At 38.4% G+C, this 24,812-nt stretch overlaps 2 protein-coding genes and 1 long non-coding RNA gene across 3 annotated transcripts in view; 1 reads left to right on the forward strand and 2 right to left on the reverse strand.

The window, feature by feature from the left end:
• arhgap20b (Rho GTPase activating protein 20b) overlaps positions 1-4,459 on the reverse strand; it is a 49,067-nt gene extending 44,608 nt beyond the window's left edge. The window contains exons 1-2 of the mRNA XM_084415033.1: positions 4,113-4,459; positions 2,959-3,026 (exon numbers count right to left, since the gene is read on the reverse strand). Coding sequence (XP_084271159.1) covers positions 2,959-3,026; positions 4,113-4,202 — 158 coding nt within the window. The 5' untranslated portion in view covers positions 4,203-4,459. The remainder of the gene's footprint in view (positions 1-2,958; positions 3,027-4,112) is intronic.
• A 3,588-nt stretch (positions 4,460-8,047) lies between these two features.
• Positions 8,048-14,974, forward strand: LOC311293043. The gene is made up of 2 exons (XR_014627874.1): positions 8,048-13,538; positions 13,961-14,974. It is a non-coding gene; the product is annotated as an uncharacterized lncRNA (long non-coding RNA).
• Positions 14,975-16,312: 1,338 nt separating this feature from the next.
• fdx1b (ferredoxin 1b) lies at positions 16,313-24,730 on the reverse strand. Its single transcript, XM_084413009.1, has 4 exons — positions 24,548-24,730; positions 19,259-19,386; positions 17,398-17,527; positions 16,313-16,584 (listed from the first exon to the last, which is right to left on the reverse strand). Exons 1-4 carry the CDS (start codon positions 24,679-24,681, stop codon positions 16,470-16,472), a joined length of 507 nt encoding a protein of 168 aa, XP_084269135.1. The 5' UTR covers positions 24,682-24,730; the 3' UTR covers positions 16,313-16,469.
• Positions 24,731-24,812: the final 82 nt, after the last annotated feature.

Below are 24,812 nucleotides of genomic sequence, written 5' to 3' on the forward strand. Positions count from 1 at the left end.
GCATCAAGAACCGGATTAATCCGGAACTTCAGTACCACCAGTACTTAAGAAAAGCTGGTACCGTAAAGGTTTAATTTTTTTAGTACCGACTTGGTACCGAAGTACCGGGTCTTTTGACAACACTAGTCTGAACCCGTATAGAACCACGCCAATTTATTGGCTGATGGCGCGGGCGCCTCCTCAGGGACGCTACGTCACTCACTCTTATACAGTGAACGTATACTGTGGTTTTCCCTGTCTCATCCGACGCCTCTGGGGATAGATGTCTTCGCTCATCCATGGCCGGATTTGAGACTGTATGCATTCCCTCTGGTCAAGCTAATCCCTGCAGTCCTTTGCAGAGTAAGGGAGTGTAGAATCCGCCTCCTTCTGGTAGCCCCATTCTGGCCATCCCAGACGTGGTTCTTGGAACTGAGCTCCCTGGTGGAGGGGTCCCCTTGGCAGATTCCTATCAGGAGAGAACTGTTGTCTCAGCTCCAGGGCAGGATTTGGCGTCCTCGACCTGAGATGTGGAGGCTGTGGCCGAAAAAAGGGAATCGCTAGCGACAGTGGCGTCTGGTCTTCCTGCTAATGTTCGGGAGACCATTGATAACGCTTGTGTGCCTTCTACTAGGCGGCTATATTTTTCTAAGTGGAAGGTCTTTGAGTCTTGGTGTTCAGCTCATACAGTGGACCCAGTCAGCTGTGTCTGGAGCAGCTGCTACTACCTTGAGAGTTAAAGTCGTGGCTGTCGCCCCCTGTCAGGAGTCAGACGAGTTCCTCCTAGATAGACGCCGTCTGGTCTCCTCGTTTATGCGTGGAGTTAGATGCTTGAGGCCTGCACGTCCTATTAGTGTCCCCACCTGGGATTTATCAGTTGTTTTGGAGGGGCTATTAGAGCCTCCCTTTGAACCCTTGGAGTCAGCTCCGGACTGGATTCTGACTCTCAAGAGCCCCTTTCACACAGCGCTTTGATCCCTGGAAATTGCCATAAAATTGCCAGAGTGCCTTCTGTGTGAACGCAAACACGTCCCGGGATTGATGTCGGGATTGATGCCGGGATCGATGCCGGGATGGGGACCTAGTAACATTGCCGCGATCAGTCCCGGAACGCGCCCTGTGTGAACAAAAGCCAGGACCAATGCCATAAGGGGTGTGTCGTAGTGATGACACAGTATGGACTCGTCTTTGTGTAGAAATGACGAAGAGGAGTTATCAGCAGAACTGACATCTGACAGGAGTTATCACATCCTGACATCACGTGTCTTTACGGGATCTTTATGGGATGTGTGTGAACGCACTCACTGATTCCGGATATAACTGGCAGTGTGAATGAACCAAAATCAAAAGATCCCGGGACAAATCCCGGGACACATTATCCATGTATTTTCTGGAATCTCTGTGTGAAAGGGGCTAAGGTGGCGCTTTTGTTAGCATTGGCCTCTCTCAAGAGTGTGGGGGATCTGCAGGCTCTTTCTGTGAGTGAGCCTTGCATGGAGTTTGCCCCCAGGTCTTGTGAAGGTGTATCTACGACCTAGACCTGGTTATGTCCCCAAAGTTTTGTCAACATCATTCTGTTCTCAAGTCGTTCTTCACTCTTTCTGTCCCCCTCCATTTTCCTCTGCTGAGGAGGAGAAGCATCATTTGTTTTGCCCTGTTCGGGCTTTAAAGGCATATGTGGACCGCTCTGGCCAGTGGCGCAAGTCGTCTCAGTTGTTTGTATGCTTTGGGGCCGGCCACCCAGGGCTCGCCGCCTCTAAGCAAAAGGTGAGAGACGCAATTTCTTTGGCTTATGAGGTGCGTAACTTCCTTCACCTCTGGGCGTTAAAGCTCACTCTACTAGGAGTATCGCATCTTCCCAGGCTCTTTTTAAGGGAGTTCCTTTAGAAGATACTTGTGTGGCGGCAGGTTGGTCCTCTCCGCACACTTTTATCAGGTTTTATTACTTGGATTTAGATGCGGCCCTTGGTTCCTGGGTTCTTTCCATATTAACTGGTCGCTTAGGTCCTAGTTGAGTTTGGTCTGGCTCAAAAAAAAAGAGGTTAAAGGAGAGTTCCTTGTTGGGCTAGATCTGGCAGTGCTTAGTTTGGCGTATGTGGTATATCGTTCCCATTGCGTCATCGCTATGCAGCGTCGGATGAACCTATGAAAGAGAACGTCTCGGGTTACTTGCATAACCCATGTTCTCTGAATAGGGAACGAAACGCTGCGTTCGCTGCGTTCACTGCCAAGCTCCTCTTGTTGCCGAAGGAGCTTCTTCTTCATCGGTGGAAAATCTGAGGAGCAGATGGCGCGTTCACTGTATAAGAGTGAGTGACGTAGCACCGCTGAGGAGGCACCCGCGCCATCAGCCAATGAATTGGCATGATTCTATACAGGTTCAGACAATCAGCACCACCATAAGGGCGTTCCCATTGCGTCATCGCTACGCAGCATCTCATTCCCTATTCAGAGAACATGGGTTACGCAAGTAACCCGAGACGTTTTGGAACGTTCAGAAAACGTTTCTAAAATTTTCTCAAAATCGATTTTGCTGACTCTATCGAACACAAACAGGTGTAGCTCAGTCATTTTTTTGTTTGATTCCAACAAATGATACATCCTTTTGAAGGTTTTTTAACAGAGAATGTGAAAATAACAACATCTGTTTTTTGTAGCTGACTTCTGGGTACAGATGTGTCCCCAAAATATGGTTAAGTAGGTAAGTAGGCACACATAGATCAATCAGTCAGGAACAGAGGGGAAAAAGAGGTATTTTAGATTTCTGTTTGGAGTCAGTTAAAGGGTAAAGGAGGAGAAGCCAGTGGCACAGGAAAAGAATAATGAGAGCATGTTTGTATGTGTGTGAGGGGGAAGTGAAAATGAGACATGAGAAATTAAAAGAATATTACATTTACATTCCACATCAATTTAAAATGCCCAAAGACTCCTCAAAAAAAGAGTATGTTTGTATGTGTGTATTTGCTTGTCTATGCATACCTTTGTCTGGTTTTGCTGAAAGCTTTAATAACAGCGGTTTTTCTTCTTGGAATTGTGGACTTCATCATCTACAAATAAAAGCAAACAAAATTGCACACCAGTTACATATACACATCGCAAAAACAAAAAAAAAGGTCAAAATCATCATCGGCAGCAGCAACAAAAGTACTAATAAATGAAGAGAAAACTAAAAGAAATATGCTATAAAATAATTTGGTAACTATAGCAATTATCTGTTCATTGAGAGAAGAAAATTCACACCTTTAAAATAATCTCTCTTCTTTATTTGACATCTGGTGTGAATGCTTCACTGACCTTTCCATATTTTCATAAGGAGAGGTAGCACGGTTTGTCATTGGAGGTTTTATTTTATTTATTTATTGCAAGAAAAAAAAAATAAGAATGCACAATATTAGTCTATTATTCTGGTTGACGCATTAAAACATCCCTATCCAAAATTACTAATGGAAATTCATTATTTTGAACAAATCCATAAGGATCAATAAAGATTTCCCCTAAGAATCAAATTAGATTAAATTACAAAGGTCAGATTAGCTCACGTAATGTTCCATAAAATTAAATAAAAAAGATTTCTCAAGCTTTCATGTGTGTCCATATGCCAGCAAGCACACATGCCAGCAAGACATCTGTTAAAGATCTGGAAAGCACTGCATTTTAATTGTGACAGGGAATGTTTAGGAGACATACTGTAGACGAGCAGATGCTCTTATTTAGTTGCAAAACACAACAAATAGATAATATCTGAAAAACATGTACATGTCATGTCAGGACACATGGGTCTGAATAAAACAAAAAAACATTCAAAGTAAAAACCTTGGAAGCTTTTAGCTTTTAGCAAAAAGATTGGATGGCTATGAATGCTGTATATTTGCACTGAAATAGCAGCAATTACCCCCAGGAACCAGATTTAATTTAGGTACAGAATTTCAGATTACGACTGACCAGTGATGTGAATATCAGAAGATTGAATATGAGCTAAACGCATGCACTACCACTAAATGCATAACAGGTTTAAGTAAATGTCTCATGTATAGCTCACCTACCCTCAGTTTGAGGTCCATTCAAGGACACCTCAAGTAAATCATCTGCTGAACTTTCACAAACAAACCATTGCTACCTCTATGTAAATTCACCTTTTCCTCCACAGGCCTGGTCCCCGGTTCACTTCTGGTAGATTGAAGGTTAGCGCAGTTTGAGACCTTCTGATGTGGACTCATTTTCATCCATCTCCCTCAATCGTCCTCGGCAAGGCTGCTCTAAATCTCCTCATTCACAAAAAAAAGGGGAAAAAAAGAAAGAAAACATGCATCAATTCCCACAAAGGAAATGAGCTTGAATTGTCTTCGAGATTATATATTTCTTTATTTTTCCCTCATAAAATCATAAAATAAATTGTAAAGGGGTTTGACTTTATCATCCAGATGAGAAGTTGTCTGGAACTTGGTGTGAGGAACTTTACCCACCCAACCCATTTCATGTCCCCCCACAACTTTTTCTTTTCTCTTTAATTTTCATTACTGTCCCCTTCCTTTCTCCCTCCCTCCTTAGCAAGGATTTCTCATTTCTTCCCCTGTCTCTCTCTCTCTCTCTCTCTCTCTCTCTCTCTCTCTCACACACACACACATTCTTTCAGTCTCACTCTCTAAATATGGACATAATGGTTCAGTGTTCTGTTCCACATTCACTGAAGTTCCAAGGCCCCCTACTGGATGTTACTGTCACTACAGAAGATATTCAATTTAAGTGCAGCTTTGCAATCAACAGCAATTCTGTATTTTAATATGTTGCTTTGAAACAGTTTATGATGACAATGTTAACAGTCCAGCTTCACGCTGAACATTCATTGTATAACTAATGGCCACATCTCAAATGCAGTTTCATGGTTCATGGCCTGAACTAATCCCACCAAACAGCAGCTAAATTCGACAGGTTTTTTTAACTGGATTCTGTCAAGCAGCAATTAATTTTAGATCATTAATTACTTAGTTTTAAAGTTAGAGAAAAGAATAAAAAATCATTTTGAAACTGTATTTAGTTTTCATGTGTCATAAGGCCTGCAGATGAAACTCAGCCCACTGATGCAACAGAGCTGCCTGACCAAGTTCTGAGTCACACAAGAGGCTATTATCAGGTTGCCTCCATCTTCTCACTTCTTCCCTCACAAGATACAGCTCTGTATCTGCATATGTACATGGACGGTCGGAGCCAAAATATACTCAATGTCTATATTTATTTAACTGTTTTTGTTTTTACTTAAGTTCTTGGATCTAACTGATTTGCCTTGTGTAATTTTGAAGACATCATTTATAAAGACATCATTTATAATTTGTCACTGCATTTGAGTGGCTCAAAGTAGTACTTGAAAACAGCACTTAAATGACACTTTAAAATGTGTACATGTCATTGCATTCGACACAACATCTGCCAACAAATAAGGCTCGACCTTTTCTTTTTACAATTTTTGGTTTAAAAAGGTCATTAAGTGCGTTTTTACAAGTGCAATGCACTGATAACTATCACACATCAAAAAAAAAAAATATATATATATATATATATATATAAATAATTTGAAATAATCAGGATTTGTTTTCAGTGCATGAGTGTTGTGTGTGTTTGTGCGCGCACGTGTGTGGGTGTGTGTGTTGGCATCTTTGTAAAACGTAAAGTCTTTGTAAGTGTGCAAGGGCTTGGTACACAGCTGGAAGAATTACCAGAGCTAAAGTTAAAAACTCTTTCACCTGATCCCATACAGAGTCAAAAGCACTCAACTTACAAAAAGTTCAAATTTAGATTCAATTTCATTCCTCTTTTTACCTTCCTTGCAGTATTATAAAGCACAACTTTGTACTAATAAAGTCATGCAGAAGAGGCTGATGAAAACACTTGCTTAAGGCGCATGCTGAAGAAACAAAGTCAACTTCTCCTTTAAGACAAACTGAATATCAGAACTTCCCCTTTAAGAGATGGGCCACAACTTTAGCCGGTTGAGTGTCGAAATGGTGATTGCACACACATCTGATTATTTACAGAGATATTGAAAACTCACCCACCCCACACACAGCCACATGTACACACTCATACACAAACATATTCACACACAACCTTACAATGAAGAAGAGAACCCTACAAATTCCTCCACAGGACTTCATAATCAAGGATTAACAAGCAATCAGAACTTTAGTGAAAAGTGTTTAAATATCATCTACAAACATGCCCATTGCCCAACTACACAAACACATAGTCACTTACGGACATAAGTTGTACACATTCATGTACAAACATGACCATCCTAGACACACACAATACTTAAAACAGATATTCACATAAGCTAGTAAAAGAGACATCATGAATAAATTCAGAAAAGATGTTCATTTTTATATTTGATGCTTTGATAGAAGCAGATGAGAACATCTATAAGTCTGTGTGCGTGTGAGAGTGTGATATGAGTGCATGTGAGTCATCATGACTGGTGTGGTTAGAACACTTTGCTGATCTATATCTGCATCTAGTCACATTGAAAAGCTGCTGTGAAGATTTAATCCAAACTAGGACCAAAACCAGCAGAGCACAGCGCAACTCAAATACCTTGATACCGAGCATCTGAATAAAAATGTATCTTAAAATAACTCCTTTCTCTCTTTTTGAATGCCTTGTTCTGCTATTTTGGCTACTGCAGCAAACTGCATGACAAGCAGAAAAAACAAAAAAAGAGGTGTCTCTTCGAAGGAAGCATCTTTTTCTTTAGAGTTGTGAAGGTGTAACTGAAGTTTCTCTCTCTCGTTCTTTCTCAAACACACTCTGTGAGAATCAGGCCTGAAATGTTGCTGCTGTCAGCCACAGTGTGGAGGGTGGAGGCTGCTGAGCGGCCATGATTGTGAGTCAGAGATCACTGAACACAGGCTTAATGAGGAACAGAAAAAAAAGACTTTCATGTAATGTTCCAATCCATACATATTTTGATCCATCTCCATAGACATAAAATAGATGAGTCACGCTGCACACATTTGCATGGTTGTTTCTCCTTCTGCTGCTTTTCTTAGCGGTTGGTTTTTGTGCTCTTAAGTTCACAATATGAATGTACTGCGCATTTACATGATTGCCTTCATCCTTCTGGTACACACTTCTGAATTACATGCATACCCTCAATAACATGCTTCTTCCCAGTACTGCATTATCATAATTACCATCCTTTGTAGTCTCATCAATTGCAAATGACCCTGAGCAACTACATTGCAAGATTTTCACGTCCACAGTAGCCAGAGCTGTCACACACATTCATGTAAACAGGAACAAAATAATTGGTGGATCTGCTTTTGTGACAAATGAGTTGGCTGAACAACACAGGACCTTATAGGACCACCACATCAATTCGAGACAGTGGCTTCAGCAACTAGATTGGTAGATCTACTACTGTTAAAAAAAAAATGTGCTCAACATTCCTAAAGTAAACTATTTTAAAAAATAAGCACGCTGTATAATCCATGTTGTTTAACACTATCACTCCAGCACATCATAATCTGAGTCTTTACAGTCTTGTACTTTACAGCCACAAAATGAGGAAAGTCTCAGCGTGTTTGCATGTCATTATCTTTATATGGTAACAAAAATAATTGTAATTGTGCTAATGTAAACCAAAACCGGTTTGTTCACAATAAAACCTCATTTGGAGTGTTCTCCAACAAGCCCACATTTTCTGAGAGGCAGCATCAATCTGGAAATGGAGGTATGCAAGCTTTTGTCTCAGCTGCGTGAGGCAGAATCTCAAGCTGTCGGACCACCGATGCTGTATGCTGTGCGGTGAGTCATCTGGAAAACATTTAAAAATACTAAACACTGACTTCACAAAATGTCCAAAAAGTGTACTGTCAACTCATCACTGAGGTAGTACTTTCAAAAGCATGCTTTTGTGTCTTATCTACACCTAAAGCGTGCATATTAGTACATTAAAGCACTAGTATGCCTGCTTAATGTGCTAATTAGCATGCTTAAGTTAAAAGTACTAATATGCAATAATTATATGCTACTAATTTGAAGTAGTATAATTTGATACTACTATAAAGCCTTTAGGTTGTAGATAAAGTACAAAGGTGTATTTGTGACACTGGCTCAGTGACAAGCTGCTATCCCTAAAGATAAAATGTTTCCACGTGTTCTGACAATGTTCTTATCTGGACAATTGGACAAAACAATTGAGTCTAAATTAGTAAAATGAGTTAGTCCATAATTTATGTGCATCATAAGTTCACAATATGAATGTACTGTGCATTTACATGATTGTCTTCATCCTTCTGGCACACACTTCTGAATTACATCCATACCCTCAATAACACACTTCTTTCCAGGACAGCATTTTCATAATTACCATACTTTGAAGTCTCATCAATTGCAAATGACACAGAGCAACTACCGGTACATTGCAAGATTTTCACATCCACAGTAGCCAGAGCTGTCACATACATTCATGTAAACAGGAACAAAATAATTGGTGGATCCGCTTTTGTGACAAATGAGTTGGCTGAACAACACAGGACCTTATAGGACCACCTCATCAATACGAGACAGTGGCTTCAGCAACTATTGGTAGATCTACTACTGTAAAAAAAATATTTGCTCAACATTCCTAAAGTAAAACATTTTAAACATAAGCACGCTGTGTTATCCATGTTGGGATTCTACCAAACCAAAATATAAGATATAAAACAGATTTAGATATATTTATTATAAAATCTGATTAGGTGTCACGTAACGTAGTAGCAAGCACACGAAGACGAGGAGGAACAGGGAAACAGGATATTTTATTAACAAAAATTCAGGAAACATAACACATGCTATAACATAGATGAGAACGGACAAAGAATGAGGGAGAACACAGGGTATAAATGCAAGGACACACAAAGGAACTTAATCAGGTAATTAACTGGACACAGGTGAATGAAATGACTAATTACACTGACTGGGGAAAACTAGGTCACAGGGACTGAACCAGAAACACAGAACACACATGTTATATTATGAATAACTGAATTGCTTTCAATTATTGTTTACGGATATCATAGAAATAAATGAGCCTTAAAGTGAACACTACTTGTTGCAAAATTCTGTGGCTTCTCTTTTAAAACAGAATTTATTCCATTGTAAACTCCAAATATAACTTACTTAAAAACAAATGCTTAATGGTAAGCACTCTGAGGATGAGTGTACCGGCTCTCAGTTCATAAAATGATCAGCTGTTTCCTTTCTTTTCCTGTGTCTGTTCTCTGCCATGCATATGCATTGATCAATTATATTTTCATTAAAGCACATTACAGTAATGCTCATTAACCTTGAGCACAAGCAACTGTAAGGCACGACTGGTACAAAGCATCTGGGTTAGCCAAACACTCAAGCTTGATTATATTGAATTAGCACACTGTCAGCAGGCTAACTGACCTTTTTGCATTATTCTGAATCTTCCTAATCTTCCTCAATCTCTCTAATGATTCAATCATTCTTAATAAGGCAACATTTTCATCATCAGCCATAAAATTATCTACTTTCTCTCCTTGCATATAAACAGCCGTCCAGAAATCAGATCATCAATATTAAAAACGTGGATGTCTTTGCACAATAAAAAAAGCAGTATTTTTAGGACATTTCTATTATTTCTGGTAAAAAAAAAAAAAAATTGTAATAGGCTATTGATTCATTTAATTGTGTGAATTGATCAGGGCTGCTTTTCCCATAAGCATCGTAAGCCTAAATAGATCACGGAGACCACTGGTGCCAAATGATTATTGATGCTTTTGGGAAACACAGGCCAGATTCCATTTAAATTGTTTCTGAATTAATTTAGCAAATCTTCTTAAATTTAAATTGCTTAAATTACATAATTCAAATACTGATTCCTGGATTTTATGGCTTATAAAATTTCAAGATCTTTCGGTATCACTTGATCTTCATGCCTGACTAGGTCGTCTGCCTGATGAGAAGGTCTAGGGTTGGAGCTGAGCTCCGTCACACATTAGTGATCGTCAGCAGTGTGGAGACACGAGGAGAAAGAGTGTGAAAACTCAGTAGACCAGAGGATCCAACATCCCCCACCAGAAATTCACACATTACCACATGACAGCTGAGCACAAAAACACCAATCAACCACAAAAGCAGTCCGTGAAGAGCTCGACCGTTGCAAGTGGACTCTAAAAACCACTCAGTTGCAGCACTACGGAAATGAACTTCAAACTTTAACTTTTCCCCCGTATGCTCAAATGGTTTATAAGGCTGCTGAAGGGTGGCAGGCAGCCAAAGCTTTTTAATCAAACAAGCAATGAATGAGTTCCTCACTTCTCAAAACGGTTCACAGTTTTATGAAATTCACAATTTAACCATAATCCATCACTTCCAACCAGCAGGAGGGCCTGAAGACTTTGCTACACCATAACTCAAATGTAGCTTTTCCTTTTTTTGCCCACTGCAGTCCACATATTGATTAGAACAAATCTGTTGGAATGAATTTGAGGGGTTTTTTTTTATTTTATTTTTTTATTATTAGTGAGGAGAACATTTCCATGAATCAGCACGGGGGAAAGCATTTTTAGGTTATGTGCTTGTGCTATTAAGGGCTTTAAAGTCATCAAAGCATTCAACCATTTTCAAAGAGTGCAGTGTTAATGCCATTAGAACCTGTCAGACCAGGCTGTCTACACTCCACATGAGCATTAGACATTAATATCGCATCATTGTGTTCTGCAGGTGCTTTAAGATTTTAATGGCATCTGCGTTTATTCATTTGGCCCATTCCTGGAGTGAGCAACATGCATTAGTTACCACTATTCATCTGACCAGAATTCCTGGAATGAGCTATAACATGCCTTAGTTACCAGCAGCCTGCAGAAAAATGGAGCGCAACTGGAAGAAAACAAAACTAGAGTTTTTTTTGCATTTCATGGAAAGAGAGCAAGATTACGTACAGAGAGGCCTTAAAAGCTGCTAGATCTGCTTATTTTTCAACCCTATTAGAAGAAAATAAACAAAACCCTAGGTATTTATTTGAAACAGTGGCTAAATTAATGAAAAATATATCTTCAACCCCAGACGTTTCCAAGCAGCACAGCAGTGATGACTTTATGAACTTCTTTACTAACAAGACTGATAATATCAGGGACAAAATTATAACTATGCAACCGTCTACTACAGTATCGCATCAGGCTGTGCATTGCAGTCTCCTTGAGGGAAAATGTATTCATTCATTGCTATTGGAGAGGAAGAATTTTCTAAACTCGTTAAATCATCTAAATCAACAACATGTATGTTAGACCCTATACCGACTAAGCTATTGAAAAAGATGCTTCCAGAGGTCATAGATCCTCTTATCATTAATTCATTTTTGTCATTAGGGTACGTACCAAAAACTTTTAAGCTGGCTATGATTAAACCGCTTGTTAAAAAAACGCAACTTGATCCTACAGAATTCGTCAATTACAGGCCGATCTCGAATCTACCTTTTCTGTCAAAGATACTAGAAAAGGCGGTATCCTCACAACTATGTTCCTTTTTAGAAAGAAATGAAATCTGCGAGGATTTTCAGTCATTTTCAACCATAGTACTGAGACAGCTCTCATTAGAGTCACAAATGATTTGCTCTTATCATCTGATCGTGGTTGTATCTCGATATTAGTGTTACTTGATCTTAGTGCTGCATTTGATACTATTGACCACAAAATTCTTGTAAATAGACTTGAAAATGATGTTGGCATTAGTGGAAATGCATTAGCATGGTATAAATCATACTTATCTGACTGTTATCAGTTTGTAGCAGTAAATGAAGAAATGTCATATCGATCAAAAGTCCTAGTTCTATAGTTCTAGGACCGTTGCTGTTCACTCTGTACATGCTACCCCTTAGGAGATATCATTAGGAAGCATGGCATTAGTTTTCACTGTTATGCTGATGATACTCAGCTCTATATTTCTTCACACCCTGACAAAACTTACCAATTCACAAAATTAACGGCCTAAATTAAATGAATGTATACCTAGAATATCAAAATCGACTGCTGGTGGTAGAGCCTTTTCCTATTTAGCACCAAAACTTTGGAACAGTCTTCCTAACATTGTCCGGGAAGCAGACACACTCTGTCAGTTTAAATCTAGACTAAAAACACATCTCTTTGACCTTGCATACACATTATAGACTTCTATAATTCAATGTTAGGCTGCATAAATTAGGTCAGCCGGAACCGGGAACACTTCCCATAAATCCTGACGTACTTGTTACATCATAAGAAGAATGGCGTCTATGCTAATATTAGTCTCTCTGTTAATCACGAGGTTTACCGCAGTCCATCGGATCCAGGCCGTATCCAAATCTGATGAAGGACCTGTGCCTGGACACGACGACAACGCAGGCCTGAAGTGTCAACTTGTCTCTCCCCTGTGAAGGCCTCCCTCCCCTCCCTTTACCGCTGTACAGATAAAACGTTGTCGGGATAATTCCGGTTCACGTAGCTACACGGAAGCGATACAAATTCTGTATTATAAATTTTAAGGCCAGACAAGTAGTTTGTTGAGGGTTGGTTTGTAGGGAAGGACTACACGCCTGCGCACTACACGTCTGCGCACACATATTCAAACGCGCATACCTATAGACTGAACTCATAATACGCATGTGCACACCATCAGCGTTCTCACAGGTTCACGTTTTTAAAGTTTGCACAGAGAGAACTTAAGGGTTTTCTGTTAGAACGGTGTCATGTTAGCAGCCCCTAAGTTAATATCTAATGATCGTTGCGACGGAAGTGAATCAATCAAAACTAACTTTAGCTGGACAATAACTTTATTCCAGAGCTGCTGTAAAGCCAAAACAATCTCTGTTACTTTAATTTCCTATTATCACTGTAAAGCTGCTAAACAATCTATGTTGTTAAAAGCGCTAGATAAATGAAGGTGACTTGACTTTCCTCACCCAACGAATGAGCATGTGCTTGGCAGCTTGCCTTGGAGTCCAAATTGAGTCCTATTTCCATTCTATTAGACACATCTGAAGATTGTGCACAATGTATGACAAGTCTTTAAAAATACATACAGGACAATATACAGTGTTAATAGGTTAATATGAATTTTCTGTATTGTTTTTTCACAGATGTTTCACCCATTTTTGAATTACGCATTGCACTGTGTTGTGTTTTAGGAAATAAACTGTAAAATGTAAAAGGTACTGATAATACAACACAATGCAACACACACAGGACTACAGTTTGTGGAGTAATTTGGCGGGAGAGTTTGTGGCTGGTATTGCAAACTCAGAACTTTTTTTTAACATTTCACAACTACTTTAACACACACAGTTTTGTCTCTTAACCTCCAGATATTTCCTGCTCTAAACCCTTCGTGTTATCTTCCCCCTTTTACTTCCTCCTCATGCTGGTGGCTTATTAGTGATCACACACATGCTGTCCGCTTCACACAAACACTCATCGGCGCATGACACATGTGTGCCACGGAGAGAGCACACGTCCCCGTGGAAGCAGCACCGGGTCAACGCGAGGAGCCATGCAGATCCAACCACTCCAGAAGCGAGAAAGGTTTGAACATCTTCTCATCCAGGCTAGAAAGATAAAACAAGAAAGTAGAATTAAAAATGGAAGAGAAGTAGAGAGAAACAGAGAGATGCATGGTGGGGGAAGAAACATCTCTATTAAATAATCCAAAATTGTAACTTTGCTTAAGGTCTTTCATAGGATTTGGTTCTTTTTTCTATCCTTTTGTAATCATTTCACTGATAATTATACCTGATATTTTGAGCCGGATGCTGTTCTCCACTCAAGGACTCTCTTTTGTGTTGATTCTGAAAAAGCTTTCTAAGAAATCAAGAATCATTGATTATTTCGTTTGTTTGAGTACATCTGACGAACGGGTGGAGGAAAAGAGGGAGGAGTGAGCGGCACAAAGGACAGATCTTCCTGTTTTAAACATGCTTTAAAATAGTTTTTTCTCATCTCTCCAGGTCTATCCACTCATCTACCGGTCTCTCTCTGATCTAGACTCTTCTCTTAGAGTATTTGACAGACTGTGGTTGACACTCGATTTAAGGGGGTGTCAGTTTGTCAAATACCCCAAGAGAGGAGGCACGAGTCTCCAGAGCTCTGCGACACCACGTTTGACCTAAGCGATCCTGTTACACTCTCATGTTCAACCGTGTTTGCAGTACATGTGTAAGTTTAGCTACTTATGGTCATGCAAAATGTCTAAGGAAAAGAACAAAAATCAAATAAGCAGGACCACAGGAAGTGTTTTCCACATAACAATTTATTCATTTATAATGTGCATTTTTGTTCATTAGCTCTGTATCGCTGCAATCTTTCTGGGTGGGTGAGCGGGTAGATTAGACGCATAGATTGAAAAACAAAGACGAGAAAAGTTCCATTAATGTAGTGCTGTCTGCATCAGGGATCATTATGTAATAAGTCGTACACTCTCAACATAATTCAGATACCCAGCGTTCAGTGTTCTGAGGACACTGACAGCTGCTGATGACAGTTGGAGTGCACAATTCCTTCGCTGAAAAAAAAAGTGTGTCATTGTTAGTATGTGGTGTAATGCATTTGGGAGTGTGCTATCTGTATTTCTGTTAATTAAATCTAATGTTTTTTTTACCTTTAGAATCTCAATTCTCTGTACAGTGGTTGTTTGGGAAGAACATGAAATAATAATTTCTCCTTTTAGACATGAAATTTGATCAGGTTCATAAGAAAAAAAACATTTGCTTTTCCTGAAAGGAATACTGGTGCTTGCGAGGATGCATATGGTTTGTTGAATTCTTGTGTTCTGTCAACTGTGCATTACGAATTGAACAGAGAATGCCAACTTTCAATTCAAATGCTGAATTTTAATTTACTTTGAATTAAGGAAGCAAATATTTTAGGATGTTGGATTATTTTTAAATTAATTTTAAGTATAATTTACTAAGTGTAAAGTAAAGTTTGTATGTAATAAAAACATATATATTTCCCATGGTGAATTAACTGTAGTACTGTGTTGAATTTCTTTAAATAGCAATTCAGTAAATTCCACTTCCTGTCATTCCAATTCAGCTTCCTGTTGGGTGTGGCTAATTCAATTCAAATTCTAAGTCATGAATTGAAAGGGAGCCAATTCTTCTGTTCTGAACTTTGAACTCAGACAATGACACTCAGGCCATACATTTAAAAAAAAGGTATAAAGTTATACAAAACCAAAATATATAGTACACCTAAGATGGAAATTATTAACAAAACGCAAGTACGTATGCCAAACAGTTTGAGCTAAATTAACTGTAGAAGTTTGTAGTGGTGGGGGAAAAGTATGTAAGGAGAAATATTTCAATACACTGATGCCCCTCGCATCCACTGCATTAAAAAGCATTGTTTTCTTACAATCCGAGGCATGTAGTGCCCCTAGAGCAGTCAATGGTTAAGCATGCCCATACACAAAAGAAATATATTTTCTGGATATGTTTTGGAATATATGCACATATTTGAAATTGGCCCAATAAATATATTTCATACTTATATTTCATATATTTTTGTTATATTTCAGAATATATTTCAATGTATTTTTTTCTGTACGGGTCCCCAAAAGTGTCAAAAATATATGTGGCATATATTCCAAATACATTGAAATATATTCTGAAATATAACAAAAATATATGAAATATAAGTATGAAATATATTTATTGGGCCAATTTCAAATATTTGCATATATTCCAAAACATATCCAGAAAATATATTTCAAATACAATTCTTTTGTGTATGGGGGGTCTTAAGGTCACCACCTGGATGTAGAATCTTTGGCTTACTAGCCCGAAGCTTTAAGCAGAATTTATCTAATGTTTTATGCAGTAAAGAGAAATGAGGAAACAGTATTGACTTCCATGTGTAGTTTTAAACTACTTCCATACATGCAGGTGAGATCAAGCCATTGAATGTCTGCTCTGCTCGACATGCATGTGTGTGCCTGTGTCATAGGCTTTGCCCTTCTTCAAAACCCCTTAAAAAAAACCACAACATTGGCTGCAGTAAGATATCTGAAATAATTTCACTCTGAATCTTCACCATACTAGCCATTAAAAGGCAGCAATGTTCGGGCACAGGGCTCTGTCTCTGACACAGCTCATATGCATGACAAACACTCTTTGTTCAGTGAGAAAGTTCTCTGTTACACATATACAGTACATCTAATGATGAACATATGCAAATATTGTAATACATTTTAAAAGGTTATTTCCAGTAAGCTTCAAAATCACAACATCACTCAAGGCTAGAAATATTCATCCTATTCGTTCTTGTGTTAAGATTAATTTGGGTGATTTCCAGGGGCATACTGGTTGGTCACACTCATTTTATTATTTTGTGGAAGTGTAAAGTACAATGTTTGCATGCCATTAAAACAGAACAAGACGAAATCAGTTTTAGACAGATCTGACTGTATATTAAGTGTTACGTTAACATGGTAATTTACGTGTGAGTGCTTGTGTATCATTTGCTGCTCACTGCCTCTTGTTTTCCTCGTTGATCTTTGATCTCATGCGGAACGTGAACAGTCATTCCATCCATCCAGCGCTCCACAGTCACCTGACACCCCAAACGAGATCTGAGCCAATGACAGAACAGCGACACAAAATTATTAGCATAGTGAACGGACAAAGAACGGTTTTTTTACAGTATAGTTTTTGTTTAAGTAAAAGTTTACCTTATCACTCTGATTAATGAATAAATTATGAATAATTTTAGTTGATAAAAGTAACATTTTAGATATTGATAATACATTTTAGATAATGATAATATGCAAAATGGTACCCAAATTGTCTAAAAAAAATATGATTTATTATATTATTATTATTATTATACACATACACACTTTCATTTTAAATAAAGACTCATCAACATTAAAAAAGCAACATGTGAAAACTGTCCTTGTGAAACCTGAGACCCCTGTAAATAATAATATAATTTAGACAGTTACTGTTTAGAAGTATGTTATTCATTTGTATTTGAGAGAACATTTAGGATATTGCATAACATTGTTACATCAAAAGTGCATGCATTCAGAATAGCACATCGCTTTGTTCAAGCATTTTCTTCACTGTCTGTGCAAAAAGTTGTCATTTTATGTTTATGTTGTGAATATTGTTGATTAAACTATAGGATGGGTTTGAATTAGACAACCAGCTAGCAACACGTTTCAGTGTTCTTGAGCAGGTCAATACCCAGCATAATATAATTGGATTATTTGAATCAGCCATATTCTTTCTACATTTTCGAAAACATTGTAGTGCATTGTTAATATCTTGCAGTGCTCTTTTTCTCATCTTAAAATAGACAAATCCTCTTCCATCATTCTAACTCACTTATAGGGTTACAGACTCAATCAGACACTCTGACTCTTTAGATCGAAGTGTCTTACGTCTTGGTGAGTCCGTATGCCAAATCCAGCATGTCAGTCTCTTCATCTACTATTGGCTCCAGTTTGTCATACACGCTCTCCTCAAATATCAGGTGACAGGTGGAACAGGCCAGAGTGCCCTCGCACGCTCCTAACACACACACACAGTTTTATCATTTTATTTATTAGCTAAGAATGCTAAGAACTGTCAAAGTATAAATAAATAGGGCCTTAATTTGTAGTTCTGTAAACATAATTTATAAACAGTGCTTTTTACATATTTTCACATTTGCATCAGGTACATTTTTATTGTTTATGTAAAACTGCAGTATTTATTATAAATTACTTATCCATGTAGGCCTACATCATCATTTTTTTATTCATGTGCCCTGGTAATCAAAAACATTGACATATCACATATCCTACACCCCGCGCAACAAAATTGTGTAACATAAATGAATGATTTACAGGAGCAGGGTTTGATATTCTCCATGTTATTCGGTTGTATGCATCAGCGGAAAGCACCTTGCTCTTGCCTGCTGTGACAAATGCAACAAGGTGAGGTCTGAAGCATTGTGTGTGAAAAATTTAAAAAAATTAAAAAAGAATTGACTATGACACTAGAGCGGGAGAGAATCTCACTGAAATGGGACTGAGAAATCCACAGATTTCTAGCTGCAGGATTTTGCAGCCGGGAATTGGATAAAACAGCTGTGGGCAAGAACATCTAGAAATATAACTTCTATGTAGCAGGAGTGAGACATAATCTTCCTGGAGGGGGACTAAAAAAAATATGCAAACCTCTAGATCCAATCAATTGTTAATGGAACTTTATGGAAATCAAGTCCCTCCCTACATTTTTTCTCGTTTGAGAAGCTGTTTCACTTGATTATATGTTACAATAGAGAAGAAAAGACTTTATGAAAGATGATCCTAACTTTATGCTGACTTTAAGTAAAAATTATTTGATCATAAATAAGCCATACTGTATAGCAAAATGGGTTAGAACAGATAAAAATTACAGGGATAGTTCACCCAAAAATTTAAATTAGCCCATGATTTACTCACCCTCAAGTCATCCTAGGTGTATATGACATTCTTCTCTCAGACGAATACAATCGGAGTTATATAAAAAAAATGTCCTGGCTCTTCCAAGCTTTATAATGGCAGTGAGTTGCTGTTTCTCCATAAAAGTGCATCAATCCATCATAAAAGTGCTCCACATGGCTCGGGGGGTTAATAAAGGCCTTCTGAAGCAAAGTGATGTGTTTGTGTAAGAAAAATATCCATATTTCAAACTTTATAAAGTAAAATATCTAGCTTCTGGCCAAACGAACATACGGATTCCACTGCAGATAATTACACTACGTCATGACGCACTACGCTACTTCTGACGTCATGAGTTGTGTAAGTTGCGCATTAGGCGCAAGTAGACTGTGTATGGCCGTTTGGCCGGAAGCTAGAATTTTACATTGTAACTTGTTAAATATGAATATTTTTCTTACACGAACGCATCGCTTCGCTTCAGAAGGCCTTTATTGACCCCCTCGGAGCCATGTGGAGCACTTTTATGATGGATTGATGCACTTTTATGGACTTCAAAACAGAAACAGCAATTCACTGCCATTATAAAGCTTGGAAGAGCCAAGACATTTTTTAATATAACTCCGATAGTATTCGTCTTAAAGAAGAATGAATGTCATATACACCTAGGATGACTTGAGGGTGAGTAAATCATGAGCTAATTTTCATTTTTAGGTGAACTATCCCTTTAAAACAAGTAGCGTGGATCAAAAGTTCCATAACACACACACACCACTTAAAACAGATGGGACTTAGAACGATCACAAGGAGCCAAAATAACACTCAAAAATGTCATTACCAAAGCCGCTGATGTCAAGATTCTTCTTGATGACAACATCTAGAAGACTCTCTCCCTCTGTGACAAAAACGCTGCTCTTCACCCCCGACTGATTTACAAAGTGCACCAGCACTTTAGAGTCAGAGGAACTGAGAACAAGCACACAGATACACACAAACTCATTTCATTGAACTGATCCTCTTAGTAGAGCCTTCTTAGTAAGAAGTAAAAATAAAATTGCAAGCAATGGGTTGAGTTGATAAGTCAGATAGTGTAGTAGGGATATTTTTTTTAGTGTGAATTTTAAATAGGGTGAATCTGCAGTGATCTGCACTAATTCAACTCTTGATTACACAAGGATGTGTTCGCAATCTCTTTGTCATTCATGTGCAAGGGAGAGACCTTATAATGGCTCAGACATTAATGAAATGGCTGTAAATCACAGACAATTATATATTTAAAGAAACACAGAACAGACAGACACCTTTAAAATTTTGAGATTACAGATGAAAAACAAAAACCCTACTTAATTTTTTTTACTTAGAGTTGTATGGCTTTATTGGATAGGACAGTGTAGAGATCATACAGGACAGCACAGGGTGGAGAGAGGGGAATGGGATCTGCAAAGAACCTTGAGCCGGGAATCTAACTCGGGTCGCTGTATGCGCAGTTGTGCTATCGAAGAGGCTATCGGCACTGGCACACACAAAAAAACAACTTTAAAGAGATGTTTGTCAGAAAACAAAGTAAACATGACTTTCTGGTCTTTTACAGTCTTTAAACAGTCCATTTGGATAGCAATGGCCTGGAAAAAGGCTACAGTGTAGCCTTTTTTGTGTGTTTTTGGCTTATTACAAGTAGAAAACTGAGTTGAAAATGAAATGATGCTGACTAGAGCATTTTTCCTTGTCATTGTGTTTAAATGAGCAGTCATAATTGAGCTACAATGGGTTTTTACGTAATCGAGCCACATTCTTCATTTGTCTGTACGACACTGTGTGTAACTGAATGTTTAAATCATCAAGTACACGTCACCTCAGGCGCACAACGCCGAGGCCAATTTATGTGTATACATGCTGGACCATGCAGAGCTACAAATCACATTATCCATGTTAGTCCAACTCTGCAAAAATCTGACTGGCAAAATTTCAGTCTCTGTAGAGTTTATTTTAAAAAGACAAACTAATCTTTCAGTAATTTACAAAACACAATTCTTATTTAACTTGCTTTGGGACTATGTTTTTTGAAAAGCACTCAATTTAATTTCCATTATGTGGTTCTATGAAGCTGTTACGAACTGCTCCGAGACACGAAGGTTGAGATCCAAATGCAGCTTTAATTAAGGGGCAATCCAGACACGTAATCCAATATGCAGGCAATAGGTCAAAACACAGGCAGGCCGTCCAAACAAACAAACAAACAAAACAGGCAGGGGTCAGAGGCAAAAGAGTAATCCACGAAACAGGCAAAAAATCCACACAACAAAACAAGAGACATGAAACCAGGGAAAACGCTCAGAAATGCAGTGCAACAACATACAAAACATCACAGTGAGTGAATGAGTGAACATGGTATAAATAGGCTGAGACAGGTGAATGCAATCAGTGATGATGAGTCCGGGCAGTGAGTTATGGGAAATGTAGTTTGTGAGGGAGTGATAATAGTCTGGTTTGAAGTGCCCTCTGGTGGCTCTCAAGGGCACTCCAGCTGGTGACCATTACAGAAGCATATGACACATGCCATGTCAAATTTGAATGTGACTATTCCTGTTCCAGACTTTTCATCGATGACTCATGCACTATACACAGGAGACTCTGAACACATTTCGTTACCATCCATTCGTGAATGGCACATTGTTACATCCCTGCAAAGTTTGACAGCTTTGTACTTTTGCTTTGGTTCATACTTTCCTGATCACACTTGGCTGGACTAATTAGTTGAGGTTTTTGCAAGTTACCGGGGCCATGTATGAGGAAAAAGGGTATAACATGTGGAAGTAGTGGTGTGAGTATTGTCGGGTTCAAAATTTCCAAAGTTGGCGGATCGCTGTTCTTCCCACACAACATGACTGTCTGGGGTCCCATTTAGTTGCTGTTGTGCGCACATTGCACAACGGATCGGCGACAGGGGTCACATTTTACACAACATTTCAATTGGAAGAATCACAGACAACTCAGTCTGGTCTACAAACTCCCTTTCACAACCAAACACACGTAAGAATTGATACAGGAAATAACATTCTCGTGTGAGACCTGGATTTCTTGTTAAAATGATGCACGCAACATGCTCGTGATCCAAGTTGTTGGTGCGTTGATTGCAACAAAAAAAAAAAATGGAAAAAAGAGGAATATGATGGAGAGAATGGTTGCTTACAGAAACCATGCTTGCCGATTTTTTTGTTCCAGGTCAATGACTTCTGCCCCCAACTTTCCCTTACCCTGTATATCTTATGCTCTGACTGTAAGTCGTCGCCAGTGTAATTTCCAGTTGTAACACATTTCATCCGGGCTAAAATCGTGTAGTGTGTACTCGGCATAATAGGTATGCATGTCTTGAAAGAAATGTTTTTATTTCAGGATGCTTCTTAAATTGAAAACCCGATTTAGACCCTGACAAGGTCTTGCACGGACTTTGGATTTCACAGGACGTTTCAGAGTGGTATGTTTGTTGCAATTTTCTTATACATTATAGATACGATGTTATCCACCATTTAATCGTGATATTTGTCGGGAAACTAAGGTAATACAAAAAGTAATCGGTAATAAAACCATGGTTAATTTTCCTAAAGAGCGGTGAACTCTCTTACAAAGAGCTAACAAAAGCCACAGAAAACAAGCTGTTCTCCATAAAATGTGCAGCACACAGATAAATGTTGGGGTTACAATGTTTAGGAAATACATTTTAACCACTAAGTTTATCCTCCTTAAGAAGGCCAAACAAAGGGGTTTTGAAAACGGGGTGGGGAAAAAGCATCTCTTCAACATAGCAGTCTTCCTCTTCTCATATAGCGCAGCTCAACCCAACCACGCCTCTGACCCCTTAATTTAGCTTATTCCGTGGGTGCGGATTATTTAAATGAGTAACATTGTGACTTCATAAGATCCGGAAAAATCGTGTTGAGGTCAAAACGTTGTAGTTCTCGAAAAGTGGATTCTGATAAATAAAATATCTCCCTTTGGAGTGGACTTTGAGCTTTGCAACCTTGAAGATCTTTTTTATGCTCTAACAGCAACATTACACAATAGCTAAAGTTAAAAAAGTTAAAAAGCATAATAGGACCAGTAATAGTTATTAGGAATAGTTATTTAATAGTTAACAGGACCAATAATAGGAACAGGTTTAGTACATTAAGGCACTTTAAGTGTTTTTCACATTAGGCATTTTAGAATGTCCCGCTGTTTTAGTGATTGAAATATTGCAGAAGCTGCTGTATATGAATCAAAAGTGCCCAAAAGTTCACATTTTATGGTTTTCTTGTTTTGAGTTGGAAAACTGACAGCCCTGTAATGCAGTCCTATGGATATTTTGCCCACCAGGTCTCCGTGCCAGTCACGTGACTGCAAACTATGAATACGATGAATACAGCCTATTGAACGGAGAGTACTTCTGCCCCTCATATCTCATTTTTATACACAAATTAATATGGTATGTACCCCGACAAAAGCCCAAGGGGATCAGAGCGTTTAGATCACATGATCATCCGAATACTAATTACTTTGTTGGTGGACGGGTTCATGGAATAATTGTGGTACTTGTATTTTTGTGTGATGCTGCATGCACACAACTAGGTGACAGAGTGACTGCTATAGTCCAATATGGCCAAGATGATATCAGCACAATGTTACTGAGTGTCACTTTAAAAATTATTTTAGAACGATTTAGAACTTTAGAAAAAAGGTTTTTCTAAAAAGTCTTACTGAACTTGAGCTGAAAGCGATTAGTAGTCATCCAGTCTGATATGTCAAGGCATGCAGAGATCTTTCCTTGGATTACAGATGTAGAGGCAGATTGGGGAATGAGTTTGTGTCATGAGCACTAACGTGATAAGAAACTCCATTTGAATGGAGGCCATTCCAAGCAATCTGGTGTAGGTGGAGAAGAAAAGCACTTCTGATCCATGTGGTACTCTGGTGGGTTGATAAGAGTGGGCCTTCATCTTATTTAGGATCTTAATGAAAACAAAATACTAAAGTGTTTATGACATTCACTATACAATGCCGAAGAAAGCGAGCAAAAAACACTTCTAATGTTTGAGTGCATAAAAGCTCAGAATTCAACGATCGAAGGATCCTTTATGTATAGAAGCCAAACATATAATGAGTGCGATGAATGATCCTTCAAAGAAATGCTATGGGCAAAATGTTCCCAAAGCCAATAATATAATCAGCTGATTTAAAATTCCTTTTAAATTCATTACACTATTGTTCTTTTCAGGTTTAGTTCATAGTTCACGACATAGTTCATGACATAGTTCACCCAATAATAATAATAATAATAATAATAATAATAATAATTGCATTCTTCTTGGGAGCACAAAATATGTTTCCATTTTTTCCTTTTTTATTTTGTCTATACAATGTTGTTTTGGACCCCACAAACTTTCAATGTATATGGACGAAAACTGTTCTTTAACATATGTTTTTCCACATTAGAAAGAAATGCCTTTATCTCACATCAAGTTCACTTGAACACACACACACACACACACACACACACACACACAAACCAACAAGATACTAAGAGTTATTAGAGATAGTCTTTTTATCATTCAGCAGAGAATGACTGAATCAAAAAAGTAGAGTATCATCAGAGTGTGATAATATGAAGTATAATGTGTTAGAAAGGACAAAGAACAAGAGCAGTGATGACCATGAACATATAAGAGAGTGGCTGAAGATTACAAAGGGGCGAAAGAAGATTCTATCAGAAATCCAAAGTGTTTCATTTTTATTTGGATCTAGGCCCACTAGATTTGCCTAGATCATTCCATGTTAAAACATACTCTTATAAAACCATTCTTCAGTGACCTATCATTTTATGCTAATAATCCTGCGGATGTGTGCAATTAGGCTAGTGACGTGCACATTTTATGTTATTCCAATCTCTCTTTAAAAAAAATGTGACATCCCCAGCTGGACATTTTAATATGAATAGGAAATGAGGCATCAGAGCACAGATAGAATTAAACTCTTGGATAAAGCACATGTTTGTGAGCACTTAATTATGTGGTCTAATATAATTAGAATGCATTCCCTGTACAGAACACAAAGCATTATGTGAAACAACAAACAAAGTACATTTAATCCTTACCCGTTTTGTTGGGATTCACTGCACAGTTTGGGAGCTGTGTGAAGAAATCTCAGATGGGATCTTGTGGATCCTGGATGGCACACTAGAGCCAAGCTGGAACGGGCCAAGACCTGCACACACATACGAGAGGCCATGCTGTTCTGCTGTGCTAGCGTGTGTGCAAGTGGGTCTATGAATGAGGAGGCTCTGCATCTAGTTTTGGGATGTTCTTTGTTTCAAGGACAAAGCTGCAAGCTCCATGGAGAAGGCCAACCCTGAGGTGGGC

Source organism: Rutilus rutilus (assembly GCF_951802725.1).
Source record: "Rutilus rutilus genome assembly, chromosome: 7".
In the NCBI taxonomy this organism is placed as follows: domain Eukaryota; kingdom Metazoa; phylum Chordata; class Actinopteri; order Cypriniformes; family Leuciscidae; genus Rutilus; species Rutilus rutilus.